The sequence below is a fragment of the Hyperolius riggenbachi genome, chromosome 1 (assembly GCF_040937935.1).
Source record: "Hyperolius riggenbachi isolate aHypRig1 chromosome 1, aHypRig1.pri, whole genome shotgun sequence".
Taxonomy (NCBI): domain Eukaryota; kingdom Metazoa; phylum Chordata; class Amphibia; order Anura; family Hyperoliidae; genus Hyperolius; species Hyperolius riggenbachi.
Window position 1 is genome coordinate 600,806,251 of NC_090646.1, and position 22,056 is coordinate 600,828,306.

Here is a 22,056-nt window from a genome sequence, read left to right on the forward strand (position 1 = left end):
GCAATTTAAACTAAATACAAACGTTTTAACTCATACAAGAACATTATGGAAAATCCAAGTTGAAAATAAACAGTGAAGATAAACAATTTCATCCATCCGACTCCTGAAAAATGTGTTCATTTTTTTTAGAACCTCCCAGTTTCATTTTCGGTTTTAAAAAGCTGAAAAAGTAGGTTTAATGCTATTGTCTCATATGATGATGATCCATCTTTTGCCATAGTCTCGCAGTTAGCAATCATGTGACCCCCAACAAGACAAATTCAGCAATCGTGAGGCCCCCAACAAGACAAATTCAGCAGTCATGAGGCACATAAATAGACAGCATTTCACATAAATAGGCAGAATGCCCCCTTAATATAGTAGACACCTCTCACCTGGCAGCAGTTCCCCAAAATACTCTCAATCTGACAGCAGTGGTTCCCCAAAAATAGGTAGCCCCAGGTCTATCTATAGGTGTCCCCAGAATAGGTGGCCAGCGGTATAGATGTCCCCAGAACAGGTAGCCAGGGGTATATGTGCCCAGTATATGTAGGCAGGGGGATATGTGCCCAGTATATGTAGGCAGGGGTATATGTGCCCAGTATATGTAGGCAGGGGTATATGTGCCCATTATATGTAGTCAGGGGTATATGTCCCCAGTATATGTAGCCAGGGGTATATGTCCCCAGTATATGTAGCCAGAGGTATAGATGACCCCAGTATATGTAGTCAGAGGCATAGATGACCCCAGTATATGTAGTCAGGGGTATATGTGCCCAGTATATGTAGGCAGGGGTATATGTGCCCAATATATGTAGGCAGGGGTATATATGCCCAATATATGTAGCCAGGGGTATATGTGCCCAGTATATGTAGGCAGGGGTATATGTGTCCAGTATATGTAGGCAGGGTTATATGTGCCCAGTATATGTAGGCAGAAGGGTATATGTCCCCAGAATAGGTAGCCAGGTGTGCCCCTAGCAGGAGGGGAGCAGCGCAGAGAAGAGGGAGAGCTATGGGCACAGTGGGAAAGGGCGGACGTCTCCCCCCCCCCCTTCCCTCACCTTAGGGGGCTCTCCCTCCCTCGCTGTCCCCTCCGGAACGAAGTGTTGTGCAGCGCTGGGCAGCGGGCGGAACTTACCTCCGTCTCGTTCAGGCGCCGGATGGATTTGCCGCTAGTCTGGTCTGGACCAGACCAGATAGCAGCACCAGAACTTCCGGCGCTTGGAGCGAGACGGAGGTAAGTTCCGCCCGCTGCCCAACACTTCGTTCTGGAGGGGACAGCGAGGGAGGGAGAGCCCCCTAAGGTGAGGGAAGGGGGGGGAGAGACGTCCGCCCTTCCCCACTGTGCTCATAGGGCTCCCTCTTCTCTGCTCCCCTCCTGCTGGCCGCACGGGCACGCGGCCAGGGGGGGCAGCGGGCGGCCAGGGTCGGGCAGATGCCCGAATTTGCCGTATATGCGGACGCCCATGGGTGTCTGGCTAATGAGTGTAATTATAGGCACACGATGCAATTTCCCCTCAGATCGACGGGTCGCATCAATGATTTCAGTCATGTCTGATCTGCTCCCAATCCATACCGGGATCGATTTTGTGCAGTAGGGATCTGAAAATCCTGTTATCGATTATGAATAGATTATTTTGATCAGTCAATCTGGCGGTAAATTGCATGTTCCTAGCATAATAGAATGCAGCAGGGGTGTAACTAATAACCATGGGGACCCCTCGCTAGGTTCCACAACCTCCCCTGTTGATGACACCTGGTCATATGACTACAACATGTATGGCAACATCAACTCCCCCAAATTCACTGATTAGCAAGTGCGGGCAACCCACATGTGTGGCCATCATAACATTCCACACACCCCGCCACCCACTGCCCACATCAAATGCAGTCACCGTAGTCCCCCCCAAAGAACAAATATGCAACTAGGGCTGGTTTTAGGCATAGGTAAACCAGGCAGGTGCCTATGGCAACCGCCAGCTGCAAGAGGGGACATCAATGAACTATTCTTACCAAACTTGCTTAATGGAACTCTTACAGTGTATGGTTTTACACAACTGCTAGTTCCAGGGAGGAAGGGGCGGGGGTGGACCACAGAGCTACATTCTTCCCAGCTTTTGAAACCAGCAGAAAAGGACACCAAAATCATCCCTGTCGCACCTTTAGTTTTGCATGTGGTACGCTCTCTATACAGTTCCCTTGCGTCTAGTGCTGACCTCTTGTCCCATATAGCTTCCCTGTTGCATAGCGCTTCCACCCTCCCCAATTTATCTTCCTTGGTGGTGTTTAGTGCCCCCTCCCCCCCATGTAGACTCCCTGGTGGTGTTGGTAGTCCCCCTCCTTCCACAATATAAGATTCCTGGTGGTGTTAGTGCCCCTTCCCCCCCTCAATATAGCTTCCCTGGTGGAGTTAGAGCCTCTCCTACCTCCTTAATATAGCATCACAGGTGGTGATAGTGGTCCCCTCCCTCCCCAATATGACTTTCCTGGTGGTGTTAGTGGTCCGGTCCCCCTACTTCCCTCAATATAATTTCCCTGGTGGTGTAATTAAACGACGTAGGAGGAGATGCCGGGCACTAGAACGACAGATGAGCGCTGAGAGAAGGACGCACTACACTGGAATCGCAAAGAAAGTGAGAGAAGCACTGCTACCGTTACAAAAGAGGCGCCTGGAAATTTGGGCGCCCAGCAATGCCAATAGTAGAATATCACTATTTAATACCGATACTTTACTATTAAAGTGTAAAATAACAGTATAAAATAATGATATTTAACTATGGCTAAACCTAACCCTACTTTCACGCAGAACCCTCCCCTCAGACTTCCCCCGCCACACACTAACTGCCTATTGCTTAAACATGATCTCTCTCCCCCCCCCCCCCCCCAATACCTAACCCTCCCATCCCAACTTCCACAAAGATAGAAAAAAAACAGCACAATTTCTCAGGTGACCCCAATAGGCACCTATAGAAATATCAGCGTTTGGGTAAACAAAAGCCCGCTACTTACCATGCAAAATTTGCGCTCTGGCACTCAAATATGGATAAAACACACTGGCGCCTATTGCGGCTCCCAATTAGTCCACATGCGCCCAAATTTACTATTCGGCGTGCCAGGACACAAGTGGGGTTGTACATATACATATATATCTCTTGTTACTTCATGCACTTTTTAAATATGCCACTGGAATAAAATGGAGTGTCACAGAAACATGAAGTACTTTGACTAGAACTTCCTTCTCTATTTTGGGATGTTCTCCTTTCACTCTCTGATAAGACTAGTAAGCTGCACAGTCACACACCTGTCCATGGCTCCTGTATAAACTCCTGCCTGAAGAACACTCTGTAGCTCCATGTTATTCTGCCATGGGCCTCAACCGCCTCGATTTGGGTGCGGCGTAGTGAAAAATTTTGCTACCCATAATATTTTAAAGTCAATGGGTAGGTTGCACTTTCTGATAGCTATACCTATAAATAAATGCAACCGGTTGCAAAATATGATAAAGTTGCAAAAAATTTCACCACAGGGGCACTTCAGGTTCCCGCCCTTTTTTCTTGTATCTCGCCTCCTTATTAGGCTCCAGGTTGTCTCTCCGGCCCCTTCTCACCTCTACTGCAGCCGTGCTTCCCACTCATCGGTAACTTTGCCTGGGGCAATAGAGAAGCACAGGAGGTGAGTACAGTCACTTCCCTGCAGCCTGTGTGTGCCCCGGGCGGGGCTCTGTAGTCTGTACCAGACTAGATGCTGTGACGCAGTCAGAGGCTGGATGATTTTACACGGTGTAAACAGCAGGTGGCGGCCGCGGCAGTGAGGATGGCTGTGGAAGAGGAGACTCTCCTCTCCTGCCACCCACTGGTGAGTTGGTGTCACTACAGCGGTGAGATGGCTGAAGGAATGCCCCAAGCTGAAGTTGAGAGTGGGCACTGGGCATTCTGGAAGTGAGCAGGGAGAGGAGAGAGGGGTGACTGGAAGTCACCATAAAATTACCACCCACTACAGCAGTGCAATCACTGTGACTAACCCACTGCAACTTGGCACTGATTACTTGTCTCTTAACCACTACTTGTCCCCCGCCATCTACCACCACTTGTCAACTCAGTATCTAACACTGACTACCTGTCACCCACTACCTGCCTAAGTAACTATCACTACATGTCTAGTGCTAGAATTTGCTGATCTGCCTGTCACTGGAATCTACCGATCTTTATTGCCCATCATTAGAGTGAGGTAGAAGTTCAAGTACACACTAAAAACTGCCAAGCGCAATCGCAATGCCATTTTAAAATCGCATATAGCGCGATTTTAAATTTGCATGCGTGCGTTTTCATTTTGTTCGCATTTTTCAGTGCATTCGCATTTTTCTTGTAATTGGTGATTGGCTAAAATCCCATCAACAGGAAGTTGGAAGGTCTCTTTGGATTTGACCTGGAAAGTCCAATCGCATGCAATCCCATCGCATCGCATTTTTGCATGCGTTTTTTTCAAACGCAATGCACAAAAAGCACTGCAGTCACTGCGATGGCAATTTTCTAAAAACGCATCACACCACTGTGTACAGGTCATCACGAATTTCATCACTGTGTACATGTCATGCAGTTGAAAAAAATGCATGCGACTGTAAAAATGCAACGCAATACAGTCAGTATGTAGAGGCCCTAACTTTCACTACAGATCATTATCTACCCATTACAAGATTCTGAACATCACTACAGATCTGCCTAAAGGAGTCTAAAAAGGTAGCCATACATCTAGTGATGATGGGCAGATTCGACCAGGCAAGAGGCAAATCTCTCTCTGACCGAATCTGATTGGAGAGAGATCTGTCGGCTGAATATACACCGCAGGCTGATCAATGTCATGCTGAAATCTCTCAGGAATCGTCCGAGTCCGCCACATCCACTGCCTCACCGCTGTTCCCCTAGTGCAGGGGTCAGGAACCTTTTGGGCTGAGAGAGCCATGAAAGCCACATATTTTAACCATTAGACAACCGCTCCACGCAGCGTCAGCCCCTGGACCTCCTAACGCCAATCGGCGTGCAGTCCTGGGGGCAGAGTTTGCAGGGGATCCCGTACGCCGATGCGCGTGCATCTCCAATTGAATGTTAGGAGACTGTTAAACAGCAAAACCGCCATCTAATAACAGTGTACAGTGCTGCGATCTACAGCAGCGCTGTACTGGGGACTGCCGTGTGACACAGCTGCCCCCCTGGGGGACTCAGGAGTGAACCGCTGTGATAGGCTGAAGCCTATCACAGCTGATCGCTGTAATTGGCTGACGGGGGGAGGGAGGGCTGTGAAAAAAAGCATATTTATTTAGAAAAAAGGAAAAAAAAAAATACACATTGGGGGAGCGATCAGACCCAACCAACAGAAAGCTTTGTTGGTGGGGAGAAAAGGGGGGGGGGGGGGGGGGGGGTTTACTTGTGTGCTGAGTTCTGCAGCCCTGCAGTGAGGACTTAAAGCTGCAGTGGCCTATTTAGGTCAAAAAAAGGCCTGGCCTTTAGAGGGGTTTAAAGAGATTCTGTAACGAAAAAAAGTTCCCCTGGGGGGTACTCACCTCAGTAGGGGAAGCCTCTGGACCCTATCAAGGCTTCCCCTGTCCTCCTGTGTCCCACGGCGGTATCGCTGCAGCCCACGGAACGCACAGCCGACAGTTTGTCAGGCTGTGCAATATTTATATTTTCTGGCTCCAGCGGGGGCGCTGTTGCGGCTCTTCCCACGGAGATAGGCGAAAATAGCCGATTTCCGTCGGGTTCGCTCTACTGCGCAGGTGCAGGAGACTTGCGCCTGCGCAGTAGAGCGGCCCGACAGCGATCGGCTATTTCCGCCGAGCGGAGAGCCGATACTGCGCCTGCGCTGGAGCCGGGAAGGTAAATATTTACATCCCTGCTGTTCAAGGAGCTTTATCGCCACCACTGGGGAAACCGGAGGACGGGGGAAGCCTCGATAGGATCCGGGGGCTTCCCCCACCCGAAGTAAGTACCCTCCAGGGGAACTTTTTCTCAAGTGGTTAAAATGTAATTCCGTGAGAGCCATACAATGTGTTTCAAACTACTGTAAATACAAGTAAATGTGTGCATTTTATGTAAGACCAACACTTTCAAAGTACAATAAGTCTCTGAATTCTTGTTAGTAATGATGCAAATGCAGCCACATCTGCCTCCCGAGCAAGAGGTTCCCTACCGCTGCCCTAGTGTATAAATGTACATGTATGTGAGCATTTATACATTAGCTGTCCTGTGTTGCTGTGCCCGTCCGTCTTCTGAATCTGCCGCTCCTCCATTGGGCTAATGTGACATCACACTCCTGCTATGCGGCGGTAGCGTGTATTGGGCTAAAGTAAGAGAGGTGGATTCAGAAGACGGACGGGCACCGCGACACAGGACAGGTAATGTATAAATGCACACATGCACGCTCATTTATACACTGGGGTAACAATGCCAGGGGTTTAGTGTCTCATCCTGATATCGCTCACCGCTTTTTACCACACACCCCACCGACCACGATGGCCGACATCTTGCAGCATGTCCGAAATTGGTCGCATAGTCAATTGGGCATGCACTTGGCTGCACCGATTTTAATCCGATTTGATAATAATTATCGAACTGGATGGTCGATCCACTGCCAAGTCGCTATATGTATGGCCACCTGAAAGTGAACCTGAGATGGCGGTGGGGGGAAAATTCATACATACCTTGGGCTTCCTTCAGCCCCCCCTCAGACCTTTGTCTCCCTCTCTGTCCGCCTGGGCCGCCTCAATCCGACGCTAAGGTTCCGTGAAGTTTCTCCGGTCGGGGCATACTGCGTACTGCCCCACGCTCCTGCCTCTAGTACTACTGCACAGATGCAGAACACTCCTGTCGAAGGGAGCATGATGGTGGCAACCGCACAATTGAACTGCGCATGTGCCAATTGGCCCCAAATGGAGAAACTTCAGAGGACCCTAGCGGCGGATCAAGGCGGCCTGAGAGGACGACAAAGGTCTGAAGGGGGCTGGAGGAAGCCCTAGGTATGTATACATTTTTTCCCCTACTGCGGTCTCATGTACACTTTAATCATTGCTACAAATTACTATCTATCTACCGCAATATTCTGGGGGGGAAAAATATATTCCACCTGCCCCTCACTAGAAAATCTACCACCTCTTACTAAAATTCTACCAATCATTACCTAATATCTCCAAAAAGGGGTTGATTTATTATTGTTCAGTAGGGCAGATGTAATGGGCCTAAATTATGCTGACAAAGATCCTAACTGTCCATTGGGAATGATAATCCCTATTGTGGAACCCGAATCTCTCTGTCCCTATTTCTGGACTGATGTACAGATCTCTATAGATATATGTATTTCTCCACTAAATACTGCTAATGGGACTCTGTTGGGGGCGGGGCTGAAGATGTGTCAGGGGCATGTCTAAAGAAGTCCCTCTTTCGTATCTCTCATAAGGTTGGGAGGTATGTTCTGCTGTGTTTGTAGTTAGAATACAGTATATATTGTGCCAAACATGCTACATATGTGATATGGGCATCATGCACATTCATTTTTCATCACATTTACTCAGTGCTTACAAATTTATGCACCTGCCTAATTTTATTTAAACAATTATTGCGCACATTCTGTAAATCCAATAAACTTCATTTCACTTCTCAAATATCACTGTGTGTGTCTCCTACTGTATATGATATATTTAACTGACATTTTTTATCGTAACAGCCAACAATTTATACAGGAAAATCATGCCGATTAACAATGTTGCCCAAACTTTCGCACCCCACTGTAGGTGCGTATGGCGTGCCCATTTTCTCCTAACACTCTGGTGCCCAAATGAACTGCTTCGCCCTGTACATCCTGCTTTGTAATTTTGGGCTAGAACCTTTTCTGAAATTCCCTGCAGAGATACATTTTCACAGTGAACATTAAAACATCAGTATCTGGAGTACCGGTGTCCTGAGCTAGGATATTTCACTCTACACCACCAGTGAGTACTATACAATACAATACAATAACATTTGTAAAGCGCTTTTCTCCCATAGGACTCTAGTCTGTCCTAGCCAGCGAAGCCATTCATCCTTCCAATGGCCGTCCAGCCATTACCCATTAGTAACAGCATGTGTGGTCATAAGTCGTAATTGTGGCCTTTCACTGATCCTAGACTGGGTAATGCAGCCTGAAAGGTTTTACGCCAGTATGTCCACATACAAAACTAAAGACTCTGGGAATTAAAATTACATTAAACTACTGACTCCCAAGCAGGGAGTCAAGTAAAAATTGGGCTCTAGGGCAAAATTAGCCTGGCCCCCCCCCCCCCAACGGACACCCCCCGACCAAAAAGCGTCATTAGAGGCCCTTTGTTGCATCCAGATTTCCCTCCTGGGCCCCTGAGCTGGCTACTGACCCTCCCCCAATCACCTCCCAACTTAGCAGAGTCCTTGGGGAGCAACAGTTAAAAGGGGGAGGGACACCTTGGAGGCCCCTAAAGGCTCTGGGGCCCTGGGGCAATTTCCCATTTTTTCCTATGGTAGCTCTGGCCCTGCTCCCAAGATTATCTTCCTTGTTTTTCTAGGACTAGATCATATTAACAGTCTCAAAAAAACCTTATATGTCTGTTATGTCATTATGCAACCTTGGGGGAGTCTTAAAGGACAACCGAAGTGACATGATGAGATAGACATGTGTATGTATAGTTCCAAGCACACACATAACTAGGCTGTGTTTCTTTTTCTGCCTAAAAGAGTTAAACATCACATATGCAAGTGTCAGTTTCTATCTGGGTCAGGACCAGGTTAGACTGGGTCAGACTATAGCATAACCCTCACTGATAAGTAATTACAGCTATAAAATACTTTCCTGTCAGTAAATGACTTCCTGGAACAGGAAAGAAATAAAAAGGGTCAATAATTCATAGAGTTGAGCTCTAGCATACATCAATAAGTGTGTCATTAAGCAGAGACAATGAAACAGTATAAACTTAAAAACTAGATTTAAATATAAAATAAAACAGTGGGATATCTAAAAAAAAGTAATTTATAAGAGAATGAAGATAGATACAATTGTTTTTCTTATTTATTTATTGTACTTATAAAACGCCAACAAATTACGCAGCGCTGGACATTAGTTTAGGTTACAGACAATATTTAGGGGTGACATACAGCAATATGACAATAGAGGAATACAAGAAAGACCAGACCATGCAGCACAGTGTGTGTACAAGGTAATGCTTAGTCACTGGAGGGGAGCATGGAGATTAGGCAAGTTAGGTTCACTCTGCATAGCATGAGTTCACAGTAATGGAGGTGCATGATCAGGTAGGACACAAAAGGAGGAGGACCCTGCCCAAAGGCTTACAATCTAGAGGGAGAGGTAAGGACACGAAAGGTAGGAGACCAGAGTTCAGCTGTGGGTTTAGAGCACTTGTGAGGGGTAGTAGGCCAGAGTGAAAAGGTGAGATTTCAGGGCCTTCTTGAAGATGTTGAAGGAGGGGGCTGCCCTAATGGGTGGAGGTAGGGAGTTCCATAGTGTTGGAGCGGCTCTTGAGAAGTCCAAGAGGCGTGCATGGGACTGGGTGATGCGGGGGACGGTCAGGCGAAGTTCATTGGAGGGGCGGAGTGAGCGGCTAGGTGTGTATCTCTGAGTAAGATCAGAAATGTAGGTTGGACAGGTTTTGTGGACAGATTTGTAGGTCGGACACAGTATCTTGAATCTGATTCTGGACTGGATAGGAAGCCAGTGGAGGGATTCAAGGATTGGATCCGCCATGCTAGAGCAATGGGAGCAGTGGATAATTCTGGCTGCCGCATTCATGATGGACTGCAGTATTCCTGTTCGGGTCAATCAGACCAGACAGATCAGTTTATTTTCACCCGCGGATGTCCTTTAACCTCCCTAGCGTTCAATTTCTGCAGGATTTCTGTGCAAAAAGTGATCCAATTAATTTTTGTGAAATTTTTGCTTGCAACTTACTAAAATCCATCAAGCAAGGGTCTAGTATCCATTCTGAGTATAATGAAAGTTTTAAGTACAAAATCATGTCAAAAAATTAAATTAAAATTCCTAAAATAAACTTTTTAATCACAAATAGAAAAATCCTCCTCAAATATGGATGAATAAATGAATCTACAGATACAGAAATAAATACTGCCCAGGGTTGACCTAAAACATCTCCCTTGTGTGGTACAACACATAAGGACCAGTTCACACGCACACTTGCACGTCATTTACCGCCGTTTATGCAAAAGCAGCATTTTGAGCTTTATTTTTTCCACTGTTTGGAAGCAGCAGGGTCTGGTCGCTGTGGGGTCCATTAGCACCACACTCCGGTGTCCACCTGCGGGATGAAAAATGACGGTCGCAGGGAAAATATCTGTTCAATTCAAGAATTGCGATCAATTTTTCTGGCTGATTGTAACATTTCAAAAATCTGACCAATGTACCACACACTTATGTTAAATTTTTACACAATTACGATAACAATGGGTGAAAACTCTGAGAAAATTGCTTGGGTGTATATATTAATAAATTGACAATCTACCACACACTATTCAATTTTCATAAAAATTGATCAGAAAAATCCACCATTCCTGATCAACTTTTATCGAATAAAAATGGAAAATCCGATCGGATTTCTTGCTCAAATAAAAAAAAGCTTTCGAGTTTTCGGGAAATCCTTTTTTATCGAATTTCTGTAAAATCGGATCATTTTATTGTATCGAGTGTGGCCACCTTAAGACATTGGCCCTGACCACTGTGAGTACTGCCCACAAATTGTGCTGGGTGGTTGATTGAGACTGGTTAGTTGAGTTCCTGATAACTGGGACTCAACTGTACTAATATTATACCTGCATGATGCAAGTTATTTTATATTTGTTTTGTACCTTTATGAGAAAAAAAATCACAATGTATGTACATACAACTTCTGGCAAACCATATAAAGTTTATAAAGTTCATTGTTAAAAATGAAAAGATAAAAACTTACAGCATACTTTGAAACAAGAATTTTAAACTTTCCAAATGAATATGCATGATTCAAACACAGCTCTTTGCTGGTACATTTTTCAAACTTGTTTTGAGGATCTATTTTAACAGCTTTTCCTTCCTGTTTTATTTGAATTGCCTCCCCACCCCAATAGCCAAATGCCTACACCACTTCTGCATTTTTCTGAGCATCGAAAATAAAACGTATGTATTCCTGTTATGCAGCAGTTCTCAGCCAGTTTCCACCAAAAGATGCTATACCATTAGAGTAGGTTCACACTAGGTCCAGGAACGTATCCATGGCTCAGTTTTTAAAACCTGAACAAAACCAAAGCCACGTATAGCAATGTTAATAGCAGCAATCTTTACCTAAACAAAAAAATGGATCCGTCTGCGTTTGCGGGGACCCGTTTTCAAAACATGAACGGAAGGTCCGGATCTGCTGCATTTTCCCGCACAGCATATGGATCCTGATACACAGAGGGGTAGTGGCAGGCAATAGGAAAACGGATCCCCCTCTACATAGGCAGTTTTGGACACAGAAACGGATCTGTTTTCTGTGTCCCAGCCGGGGAAGGGGGGGGGGGGAGAGGGGGCCGCCATGCTGGAGGGGAAAGCAGCCAGGACAGGGGTGGCAGCGATCGGCGGGTAGGGGGGATGCCCCCCTGCCTCACCTGGGTCCCCCCGTCCCCGCTACCCCTCCAGCTACATGCGCTAAAGTAATTAAAATGTATGTATGCAGCGAGCAGGGCGCTTACCTTCTTTATTTCCTCCGCTTGCCGCATCTCTTCCTGCAATGCCGCCTGTCACACGCCTCCTAGTGGCCGGACCGCACAATGCCTTCCAATCGGTTTCAGTATACAGACCATGCAATCTGTGGTCGCAATCGGTGCGCACAAACCGCTGGAATTTTGGCAGTAGACGGACCAGAGGGAGGCGTGCGATTTCTTAAACACAAAATACTAGGCTGCCACCATCTCTGTTACCATGGGACAGAGAATCCCACTGACTGGCTAACTCTAGATCTGCAAATAAAAACAGTTAAAACACACTCTATTTTATCTAGCTATCAACAATAGTAGCGACTCTTCAGAAGCTAGAATTCGGTTGTGCGGCTGAATAGCAGGGGTAGCTGAACAAATGACTTTTTAGAAGTCTTTATTATAAATGCAATATAAATAATTAATATATACAAAAAAATCATTAAAATCATCAATTATAGAGACGATCGTAGCGCAGTATGAAAATGAAAATAAAAATAAGGGAAGAAATAAATGGATACTTAAGCCAGGTGAAAATGTCCTTTCTGGGAAAACACATGAAGTTCTTTGTTTCAGTTCAGGAACCAAAGTTCAGACTGCTAGGCCGCAATAGCAGCATAGGGGCGATATACAGGCTGGGAACGCAAAAAATCACTCACGTTTCCATGCCTGTCGGCCGGTGACGGCCAAACCAGAAGTGTTTGCCGGCGGGTCCTGGAGCATCAGAGCGGGGCTGCGAGGGCACCGATCGGCTGCAGGGGGCTGAGGGAAGCCCCAGGTGAGTTAATCTCATTTTTTTTTCTAGGCTTTAGGTTCACTTTAACAGGCAAAAAATCATATACAGCATTCATTTTCTCTCTGCTCCCAACGGAGTCAAGCAGTCTGGTCTCCTGCCAAGTTTATCCTGTCTCCTTCAAAAGGCAGCGACACCTGCCATTTGGGGCTTACTGCTAGAAAGCTTTCACACCTTGGTGTCACTGGCCCAGGAAGGGACTTCTTTTGATCAAGTTAATTTAAACAAACATGCCTTCACTGGTCAACAAACGTACTTCATCAAAAGAGTTCCTCTAGAAGCTATGAAACCAGAGACTCCCAGGCTCACAGTCTGCTACCCCCTAGACATAAAATCTTGATCTGGCAACGCAACAACAATCGGTGCAGGAAACAGATTGCGATCGCATTTTCTGGTCTCAAGGCTCTTCCGTGACACCGCCCTCCGAAGTATAGTGGGGGGCATTACAGGTAGTGACACGGCGAGCGGAGGAAGTAAAGAAGGTAAGCTTGCCGCATACATACATTTTAACCCATTCGCGTTCCGTCGTTTTCACTTGAGAAATGTTCACCTCCCATTCATTAGCCTACAACTTTATCACTACTTATCACAATGAACTGATCCATATCTTGTTTTTTCCGCCACCAATTAGGCTTTCTTTGGGGGGTACATTTTGCTAAGAGCCATTTTACTGTAAATGCATTTTAACAGGAAGAATTAGAAAAAAACAGAAAAAATTGATTATTTCTCAGTTTTCAGCCATTATAGTTTTAAAATAATACATGCCGCCATAATTAAAACTCACGTATTGTATTTGCCCATATGTCCCGGTTATTACACCGTTAAAATTATGTCCCTATCACAATGTATGGTGACAATATTTTATTTGGAAATAAAGGTGCATTTTTTCCGTTTTGCATCTATCACTACTTACAAGTTTAAAATAATAAAAATATAGAAATATTTCATCTTTACATTGATATTTAAAAAGTTTAGACCCTTAGTTAAATATTTACATGTTTGTTTGTTTTTTATTGTAATGTTTTTTTTTTATATTAAACATTTCATTTGGGTACCTTTGGGAGGGTGGGAGGTAAACAATATGTTTATAATGTAAATGTGTGTTGATTTTCATTTTTTTTTACTTTTAGTTGTAGTATTACTTTTTGGCCACAAGATGGCGGCCATGAGTTGGTTTACATGACGTCACTCTAAGCGTAACACACGCTTAGAGCGACACATGGGGTACGTTACAGCCAGAAAAAGCAAAGCTTCCGAGAGAAGCTGTCGCTTTTTCAGCGGGGGAGAGGAATCAGTGATCGGGCTCCATAGCCCGATTCACTGATTGCCTGGCTAACGAACCACGGGCCGGGAGCGCGCGTGCAAGCGCGCGATCGGCCGCGGGAGTGCGCGGTAGCGCGCATGGTTCCTGGACGTAGTTTCTACGTCCAGGAACCAAAATAGGTTAATTACTTTAGTGCATGTAGCTGCAGGTCTAGCGGAGACAGGGGATTCGGGTGAGGGGGGGGGGCCTCCCGGCCAACCACTGTGACCCCTGTCCTGGCTGCTTTCCCCTCCAGCATGGCGGCCCCCCACGGACTGGAAACGTATGCTTCAAACATATTAAAGAAGAGCTGTTAGGTATAGAAAAAAAACACATATATCAGTAGCTAAATATTGGCTGTACTTACATTACATATGCATTTCACTGTCCACGTTTGGATTTCACAGAATTTTTATATAGTATTTGCAGAGATTAATGCTCCTGACAGCTCATGGCAGGTTCCATGTTTGTCTGTCTTGTATGAAGCCAATTGTGATGTAATATCCTCCCTTACCCTGCTTCCTGATGATTCGACTCATAAAAAAAAACAGGATCAAAGATCTTAATGGTTCATGATCCGGAAAACACTACTGTGCAGTGAATATTAATTAGCCATGTGGCTAGGAACAATAGCGGACTCACCCAGTATACTCTAACGGAACATGTGCCCTGTGAACAGCACATTGATTTTTCAGTGTTGTAAGCTGGACTGCAAGATACAAGCTGCTGTAACATGAGCCTGTAACTTCTCACTGTGAAAGCAGCCTTAGGGCAGGATAGGGAAATGAAGGGGAGTACCAAGGGAGTGCAGTGGGGAGAAGAAGCAGCCCCATAATGCTTTGCAGTATCTGTTATGCGTCCTGCGACCTCCTTAGGAGCTTGGGAATAACCAGCCTTGCTGTTCAGCAAACATCAAAGTAAGAGAGATTTTTAACTTCAGTATTGCCTTTTTGGCTTCCTTCTAAACTGTTTAACACAGGAGAATAGAGGTTTAAATTAGCTTTTGCAGCCTGACAGTTACTCTTTAACAAACATAAAAACGGAGGGGGGGAGGGAAACAAACGATCTGTCACGGACCTAGTGTGGACCTAGGCTTATTGTGAGTGGTGAGCCTGCATCATGTGACATCTCATTATATCTCCCTGGAGATCCCTGGTGTCACGTTCACCTACCATCCCAGTTAGGATATGTGTGAAATATGGGGGAGGGGGGGATTGTTAGCAATTTAAAAAGGAACTTTACCATACATAGTAGCAGGGAGAAAAAAAATAAATGAATACATTGCAAAGTGATAAGTTATAAAATACAGTCATGGCTGAAATTGTTGGCACCCCAGAATTTTTTCCAGAAGATCAATTATTTCTCACAGACAAGTATGTAGTAACATGTTTTGTTATACACATGTTTATTCCTTTTGTGTGGATTGGAACAAAACAAAAAAAGGGAGGAAAATTGAAAAAATGGGGCGGGACAAAATTATTGGCACCCTTAACTTAATATTTGGTTGCACACCCTTCGGAAACTGAAATCTGTGCTTCCTATAACTATCAATAAGCTTCTTACACCTCTCACCCGGAACTTTGGACAACTCTTCCTTTGCAAACTGCTCCAGGTCTCTTATTGGAAGGGCGCCTTTTCCCAACAGCATTTTTAAGATCTCTCCACAGGTGTTCAATGGGATTTAGATCTGGACTCATTGCTGGCCACTTAGGAACTCTCCTGCGCTTTGTTGCCATCCATTTCTGGGTGCTTTTTGACTTATGTTTGGGGTCATTGTCCTGCTGGAAGACTCAAGATGTCGGATGCAAACCCAGCTTTCTGACACTGGACTCTACAGTGCGACCCAAAATCCTTTGGTGATCCTGAGATATCATGATGCCTTTCACATATTCAAGGCACCCAGTGCCAGAGAAAGTAAAACAATCCCGAAATGTAATTGAACTTCCACCATATTTCACAGTAGGTACTGTGTTATTTTCTTTGTAGGCCTCGTTCCGTTTTCGCCCCGTACCCCTGTGTACATGCACACACTGTACTCATAATGGCATACACACACATCCATTATGATTACAATGCAGAGATATTTTAAATGATCATTGAGTATAATATCATTACAATAAATTCAGGTATAGGAAACATTTGGGTATAGTAAACTACCGCTCCAGGTCCCGGACAATATCCATGATAAGTCTATGGGAGCAACACCTGGCATAGTAAACCCAGATATAATAAAACTTCTGTTATAGTAAACATGTTTTTTGGCCTCTACTTGACGCTTGCTCTGGATATAGTAAAAAGTGGGTGGTGCATACGTCATATGTCAGTGTGAAACACATGGTCGGCTGCTCTCTTCAGGATGGTGCTGCAAGTCCTGCCCACGGAGGTATCGGAGCCACTCACAGGAAGCGAATGGCTACCTCTTTTCAGTAATGGCTGAACTTTTTAAGGAGCCCTGGATACTATAGCAGCAATTTGTCCAGCATGGCTAGGCAGCCCTAAGGTATACTCAAATGTCCACCAAATGTGCAAGTGCTTGTACTGTACCTCCAATGGGAGGACAGAGTTTGTCCTTTGCAGCAGAGAATGTATCAGGGCATGCCATGCCATATCTAGGACAATTTCTGATATAGTAAACTACTTATATAGTAAACCACTTTTCCTGGTCCTTTGGAGTTTACTATAACGAGATTAAACTGTAGTATGTACTTGTACTCTATGCATTGCATTTCTGTGCTACATCAGTTGCATAGTCACAACAAAGCCTTGCCCTTTAGTTGGGTTGTTTTCTACTTTCATAGGCAACCATTTAAAGCTTGCACAGCAACTGCACATTTACTGCAATACCGATGATGCAATCTCTGCACTAACATCATATTTTAAATGAATAGCAAAATAAAATATAAAATAAATTAATTAGCCACTGATGGATTGCCTAGTCCTGTACAATTCAGCAATTATTTTGTAAGATATTCTTTATATGCGCGTTTTTTTTGTGGCACTAGTCCACAGGAAGATGAACAAATAGACAGAATGATATGTTTTTGTATGAAAAAGCATTTTGTCTGTATCGATTAAGTTTATTTGGCAACACTGAAGTTGTCACGCAGACATTCATTCTGAAGTGGCATTTGATGAATGATGTCCAAACAGGCATGATTTTTTATGCCAGGAATTTAATTTATAAAAAGTCTTGTTATTGGAGAGAAGTGCAAAGGCCCAGCATGATCTCTATGCACAGACATACGAGGTATTTGCTGTCAGTGGCAATAACAAATTGCAGGGGCGTAACAATTACCTCTGCAACGAATGCAGCCGCAGGGGGGCCCTTAGGGGAGAAGCCCGTGGCTCTGGGACCCTCCAGGGCCACTTTTAGGGGCAGGAGGGGGCACAGGAAGGGGGAGCAGCAGGCACACACAGTGGCAGGGAGGGGGCCTCGACCCTCCCCTTTTACCTTGGACTCCAACCTCAGCGCTCCCCCCCTCCAGCAATGACGGCAGCAGCAAGCGGGCAGGGAATGCGGACTTTACCTCTTCCGCATTCCATGCGACGGAGGTCCACTCTTCACTGCAGAGCCTCACTCTACTTCCTGAGCTAATCATTAAGTATACTGAAGCACTGCAGAGAAAACCAGAGCTCCATCACATGGAACGCGGAAGAGGTTCTATACTGGGGGCACCTATAGCTGGCTACCTATACTGGGGGCACCCAGAGCTGGCTACCAATACTGGGGTCTGGGGGCACCTATAGCTGGCTACCTATACTGGAGGCACCTGTAGCTGGCTACCAATAGTGGGGGCGCCTATATTTTGCTATCTATGCTTGGGCTGCTATAGCTGGTTACCTACACTGGGAGCACCTATAGTTTTCTATCTATACTAGGAGCACCTATATCTGGCTACCTTTGCTGGGGCACCTATAGTTTGCTATCTATGCTGGGGCACCTATAGCTGGCTATCTACACTGGGGGAACCTATAGTTTGCTATCTATACTGAGAGCAGCTATAGCTGGCTACCTATACAGGGGCACCTATAGTTTGCTATCTACATTGGGGGCACCTATAGCTGACTATATTGGGGGCTTTTATAGCTGGCTACCTTTACTGGGGGCACCTATAGCTGGCTACCTATACTGGGGGCACCTATAGCTGGCTACCTATACGGGGGGCACCTATAGCTGGCTACCTATACGGGGGGGTCCCTACAGCTGTCTACCTATATTGGGGGCACCTATAGCTGGCTACCTATAATGGGGGCACCTATAACTGGCTACCTATACCAGGGGCACCTATAACTGGCTATCTATACTTATTTTAATATCCTGCCTGGCCTGCCTTTCCAATGGCTATTTTTTTATTTTTGGAGGGGGGGGGGGGGCATCCAAAGTCTCGCAGGGCGGCCCAGTGATTTCTAGTTGTGCCGCTGATAAAGTGAGTACTGCTTGTTGTCCTGGGTAAATTAGGGATAGTTTAGGGGTAATACTATATTATCTGTATTAGTGTAAGGAAAGCATTCGTTTTATTTTCGCAGTTCAGGCTTGTGGGTTTTGAGGGTTTTTTTGCAATACATATTTATGGCCATTATGCAGTCACAGCAGGGAATTTGGGTGCCTGCTATTTTAAGAAACGTGGGCGCTGCCAAAGGTGCCATTATAAATAATGGCTATAGTGTGACATTTCAGCACCTGATATATAGCTGTTTATTGGGCAATTTCACACTTTAGATGCAATTTATAATGGCGCCTATGGTGGCACCGCAACATTATCATAATTGTGTCAGATTGGCAGTGGGAGTCAGTTAAGGTTGGGCATGTGGGGTGTGTAGGGGGGGGGCATAGGGGTTAGTTGTGGGGGGAGGGGGTTGGTTAAGGTTAGGCTTTGGTAAGGTAGTTACTGATCACTGTCAGGTATTACTTTTATTTACTGTATTGATTACAGCAGGAAGCTATCACAGGAAATCAGAGCTTCTAACAGATCACATGCTTTTCAAGGAAGTGTGCTACACCTGAATAACTCTAATATGGTCACGTGATCTATGGCATCTATCACTGGGTGGCCTCTGACGTGCTCAGTACCAGGTTCGGGCCAGTCTATATATTTGTGAAAACAGATTTTATAAAACCAAAGAAAGTGTCACCATTCAGCCTAAATCAGCAATACCACTATCAATACCGCAGTGACTTACTACAGGCTCAGTGTTGTCCCCAGGCTCTTTTAGCCGTGTCCTCCACCCGGCTAGCTTTGCTGAGCACCCGGCTGTCATCAGCTCACCTCCTCCTATGCTGTAAGCAGAGTTGTGCAGAGAAGCACCGTCCCTGCATTCTCTCATCTCGTCCCACCCGGATGCTTTTTCATGCCACCCGGCTGGCAAAAAATTCTGGGGAGAACACTGAGGCTGTTTTATTAAAGCAGGTGGTTTTGGCACTCTGCAGCGAGCACTGAAGCTGGACGCCACTATAGCTGTAATCCTATAGTGCGCAGGGTGCGTAAGGGTAACTTGGGGTTCCAGCGGTCACTTCTACCTCCGAGTTGCTACGACTCGAAGGGGGAATAGTAATTAACGCCGCCAGGAATTTCAGCAGCAGCAGAGTGAGCCGTCATTCATCTCTCCCTGCGCCCGGCTCACCAGCAACAGACATGTATGTACTCTATTTTACGGCTCATTTGGACCTGTGTAGTCCAAATGTTCACAAGCTAAATGTGGCACCGCTTCCTCCATTCCATCAGTACTTTCGAGACTAGTCATTGTATAGAGAACGGGATTTGTTTCCCATTGCTGTTTCTCCTGCAGCCTTCTGTACACAGGTATTCCAGCTAGTCACGGTCTGTGGTTCAAGGACACTTCCTGCAGGACATGTTCATATTGCAGCTGTCAAACAGTCACTGTCTATGTTGCAAAGGCCTTTTATCGCCTATTTTCCAGCTCTGTACACAAGGATAAACCCGTAAATTCTCATCATGTTGAGAGTCGTTTTTCCTCCATAACACACTATACACCGCGTCTAGTTTACTTAGCTGAAGACAGGCCAGATGTAATCCTTCACTTTTTCTTTGCACCAGGTTCATTTTTTATGTACCCCATTGCACACAATTATTATCATATAAACCAAGACTTTTACACTCGGGGCCGAGGGCAGCATTATATTGTACATTACCTCCTTCTGGCGGCAGGGCAGCTTTTCAATCCTCTTCAGTGTACAAGTGCTGAACAGCCAGTCACCATGCAGCTTCCGTCCCTGCATCTCATGTGACCAGGATGGTTGCCACATGTTGATTGGCTGTAGGGCGCTTGTACACTTAAAGAGAACCCGCAGTGGGTTTGTGAAATCATATTAGGACACAGAGGCACATTCTGTATACAATCACCTGCCTCTGTGTCCTTTCAGTGTGCCTCCAGCCCCCCCCCCGGCTCTGCTGTCCTTCATTATAAAAAGCACAAGGCTAGTGACATGCAGATTGTCGCTAGCCTGTTATTTACCTCAGGCTACTACTCACTGCCACTCCCCCGCCTCCTGTATAGCACGGCTGCCCACCTGTGTCCCTTGCCTCCCTGCCTCTGTAAGACGATTGGAGGAAGCCTTACAGAGGCGGGGAGGGAAGGGACACAGGCAGGGGAGCCGTGTAATACAGGAGGCGGGGGAGCGGCGATGAGTAACAGGCTGAGGTAAATAACAGGCTAGCGACAATCTGCGTGTGGCTAGCCTGGCGCTTTTTATAATGGCGGACAGCAGAGCTGGGGAGGGAGGGGAGGCTGGAGGCACACTGAAAGGACACAGAGGCCTCTGTATCCTAATATGATTTCACAAACCCACCTCGGGTTCTCTTTAAGAGGAGTGAAAAGGACCGTGTAACGATTGTGGCATTCTCTCTGTGATCAGCGCACAAGACGTGCGCTGAGACTGCGGAAATCCTCCACAAGTGTATAATTTGAGGGAACCCAGCAAAAGGTGCAACGCACCTGTAGAGGGAAATTCCTGTCGGAAGGTGGAGCTGTGGAGTGCAGAGGAACAGCTCCTCTGCCCTGCCACAGACGCAAGACAGGAATTGCACGAAGGGAAGAAACGCAGGGCAAGATAGCCCTGAAAGAAAGAGATCAAAGCGACAGAGGGTATGTGTGTCCACCAATCTAGTCGCCACCCTGTGACGATGAACACACAACCAGGAAGATAAAGTGAGAAGGCAATCGCCGGAGATGGCGGTTGCTAACAGCGACACAAGACCAAATAAGCACAGATGAGGAATGTATGTATGTCCACCAATCTAGCCGCCAACCTGCGACGGCGGACACACAACAAAGGAAACCGAGTGAGAACGCAATCGCCTGAGAAGCGATTGCGAATGAGATTGAGCAAAGGGACAGATTGTATGTGTGTGCACCAAACTATTCGCCAACCCGCGACGGTGCATAAGCACAACAGAGACAAGCACGCCTAGCTAACCAACGACAGACAAACATGACAAACATGAAACAGAGGACGCGAGCGCTTGCTTAACGGTTACCTCACCGAGCCTCCAGCAAGCGTTCGTAGCTAACAAGACAGATACACAAAAACAGGAATAAGTGAGAGATACGATCCACTGCTCTTTCCGCCAGAGCGAGTGCGATCCAAGTAAGGCAACAGAGCTTGCAGGATCCCCTGCTCTTTCCGCCAGAGCGAGTGTGATCCAAGTATAGAAACAGAGCGAGCTGAATCCACTGCTCTTTCCGCCAGAGCAAGTGCGATCCAAGTACAGCAAGAGAGACAGAACAGGCAATACAAATAATACAATCCTGACTGCTCTAGCAAGGATGCCTAGCGCAGTCCCAGGAATTACTCTAAGCTAATCTTCAAACAATAAGCATGGCTGACACTCCAGGAGTGTTTCACAGGACAAACCCTTATGACCAGCGACGTACTGTGGAATCACATGGTATATATAGAGCAAGCCTACAAAGGATGAGGTTAGGCAATTTGCATGACAAACGTATGCAAATCCCTCAGCAGCAGCAAGCTGCAAAACTGACAAAAGGTCTCTTTTCCAGAGACCTGCATATGTCACCTCTGGCAATCGCCTCTCTCGCGGTTGCGTTCCTACTTCATATCTGCTGTTGTGTGTGCACCGTCGCGGGTTGGCGACTAGATTGGTGCACACACATACAATCTGTCCCTTTGCTCATTCTCATTCGCAATCGCTTCTCAGGCGATTGCGTTCTCACTCGGTTTTCTCTGTGGTGTGTCCACCGTCGCAGGTTGGCGACTAGATTGGTGG

The 22,056-nt window shown here is 46.1% G+C and overlaps 1 protein-coding gene across 1 annotated transcript in view; it reads right to left on the reverse strand.

The window, feature by feature from the left end:
• PARP8 (poly(ADP-ribose) polymerase family member 8) overlaps positions 1–3,738 on the reverse strand; it is a 438,516-nt gene extending 434,778 nt beyond the window's left edge. The window contains exon 1 of the mRNA XM_068249475.1: positions 3,590–3,738. Within this exon, the coding sequence (XP_068105576.1) occupies positions 3,590–3,617 (28 nt within the window). The 5' untranslated portion in view covers positions 3,618–3,738. The remainder of the gene's footprint in view (positions 1–3,589) is intronic.
• Between the last annotated feature and the right edge of the window lie 18,318 nt (positions 3,739–22,056).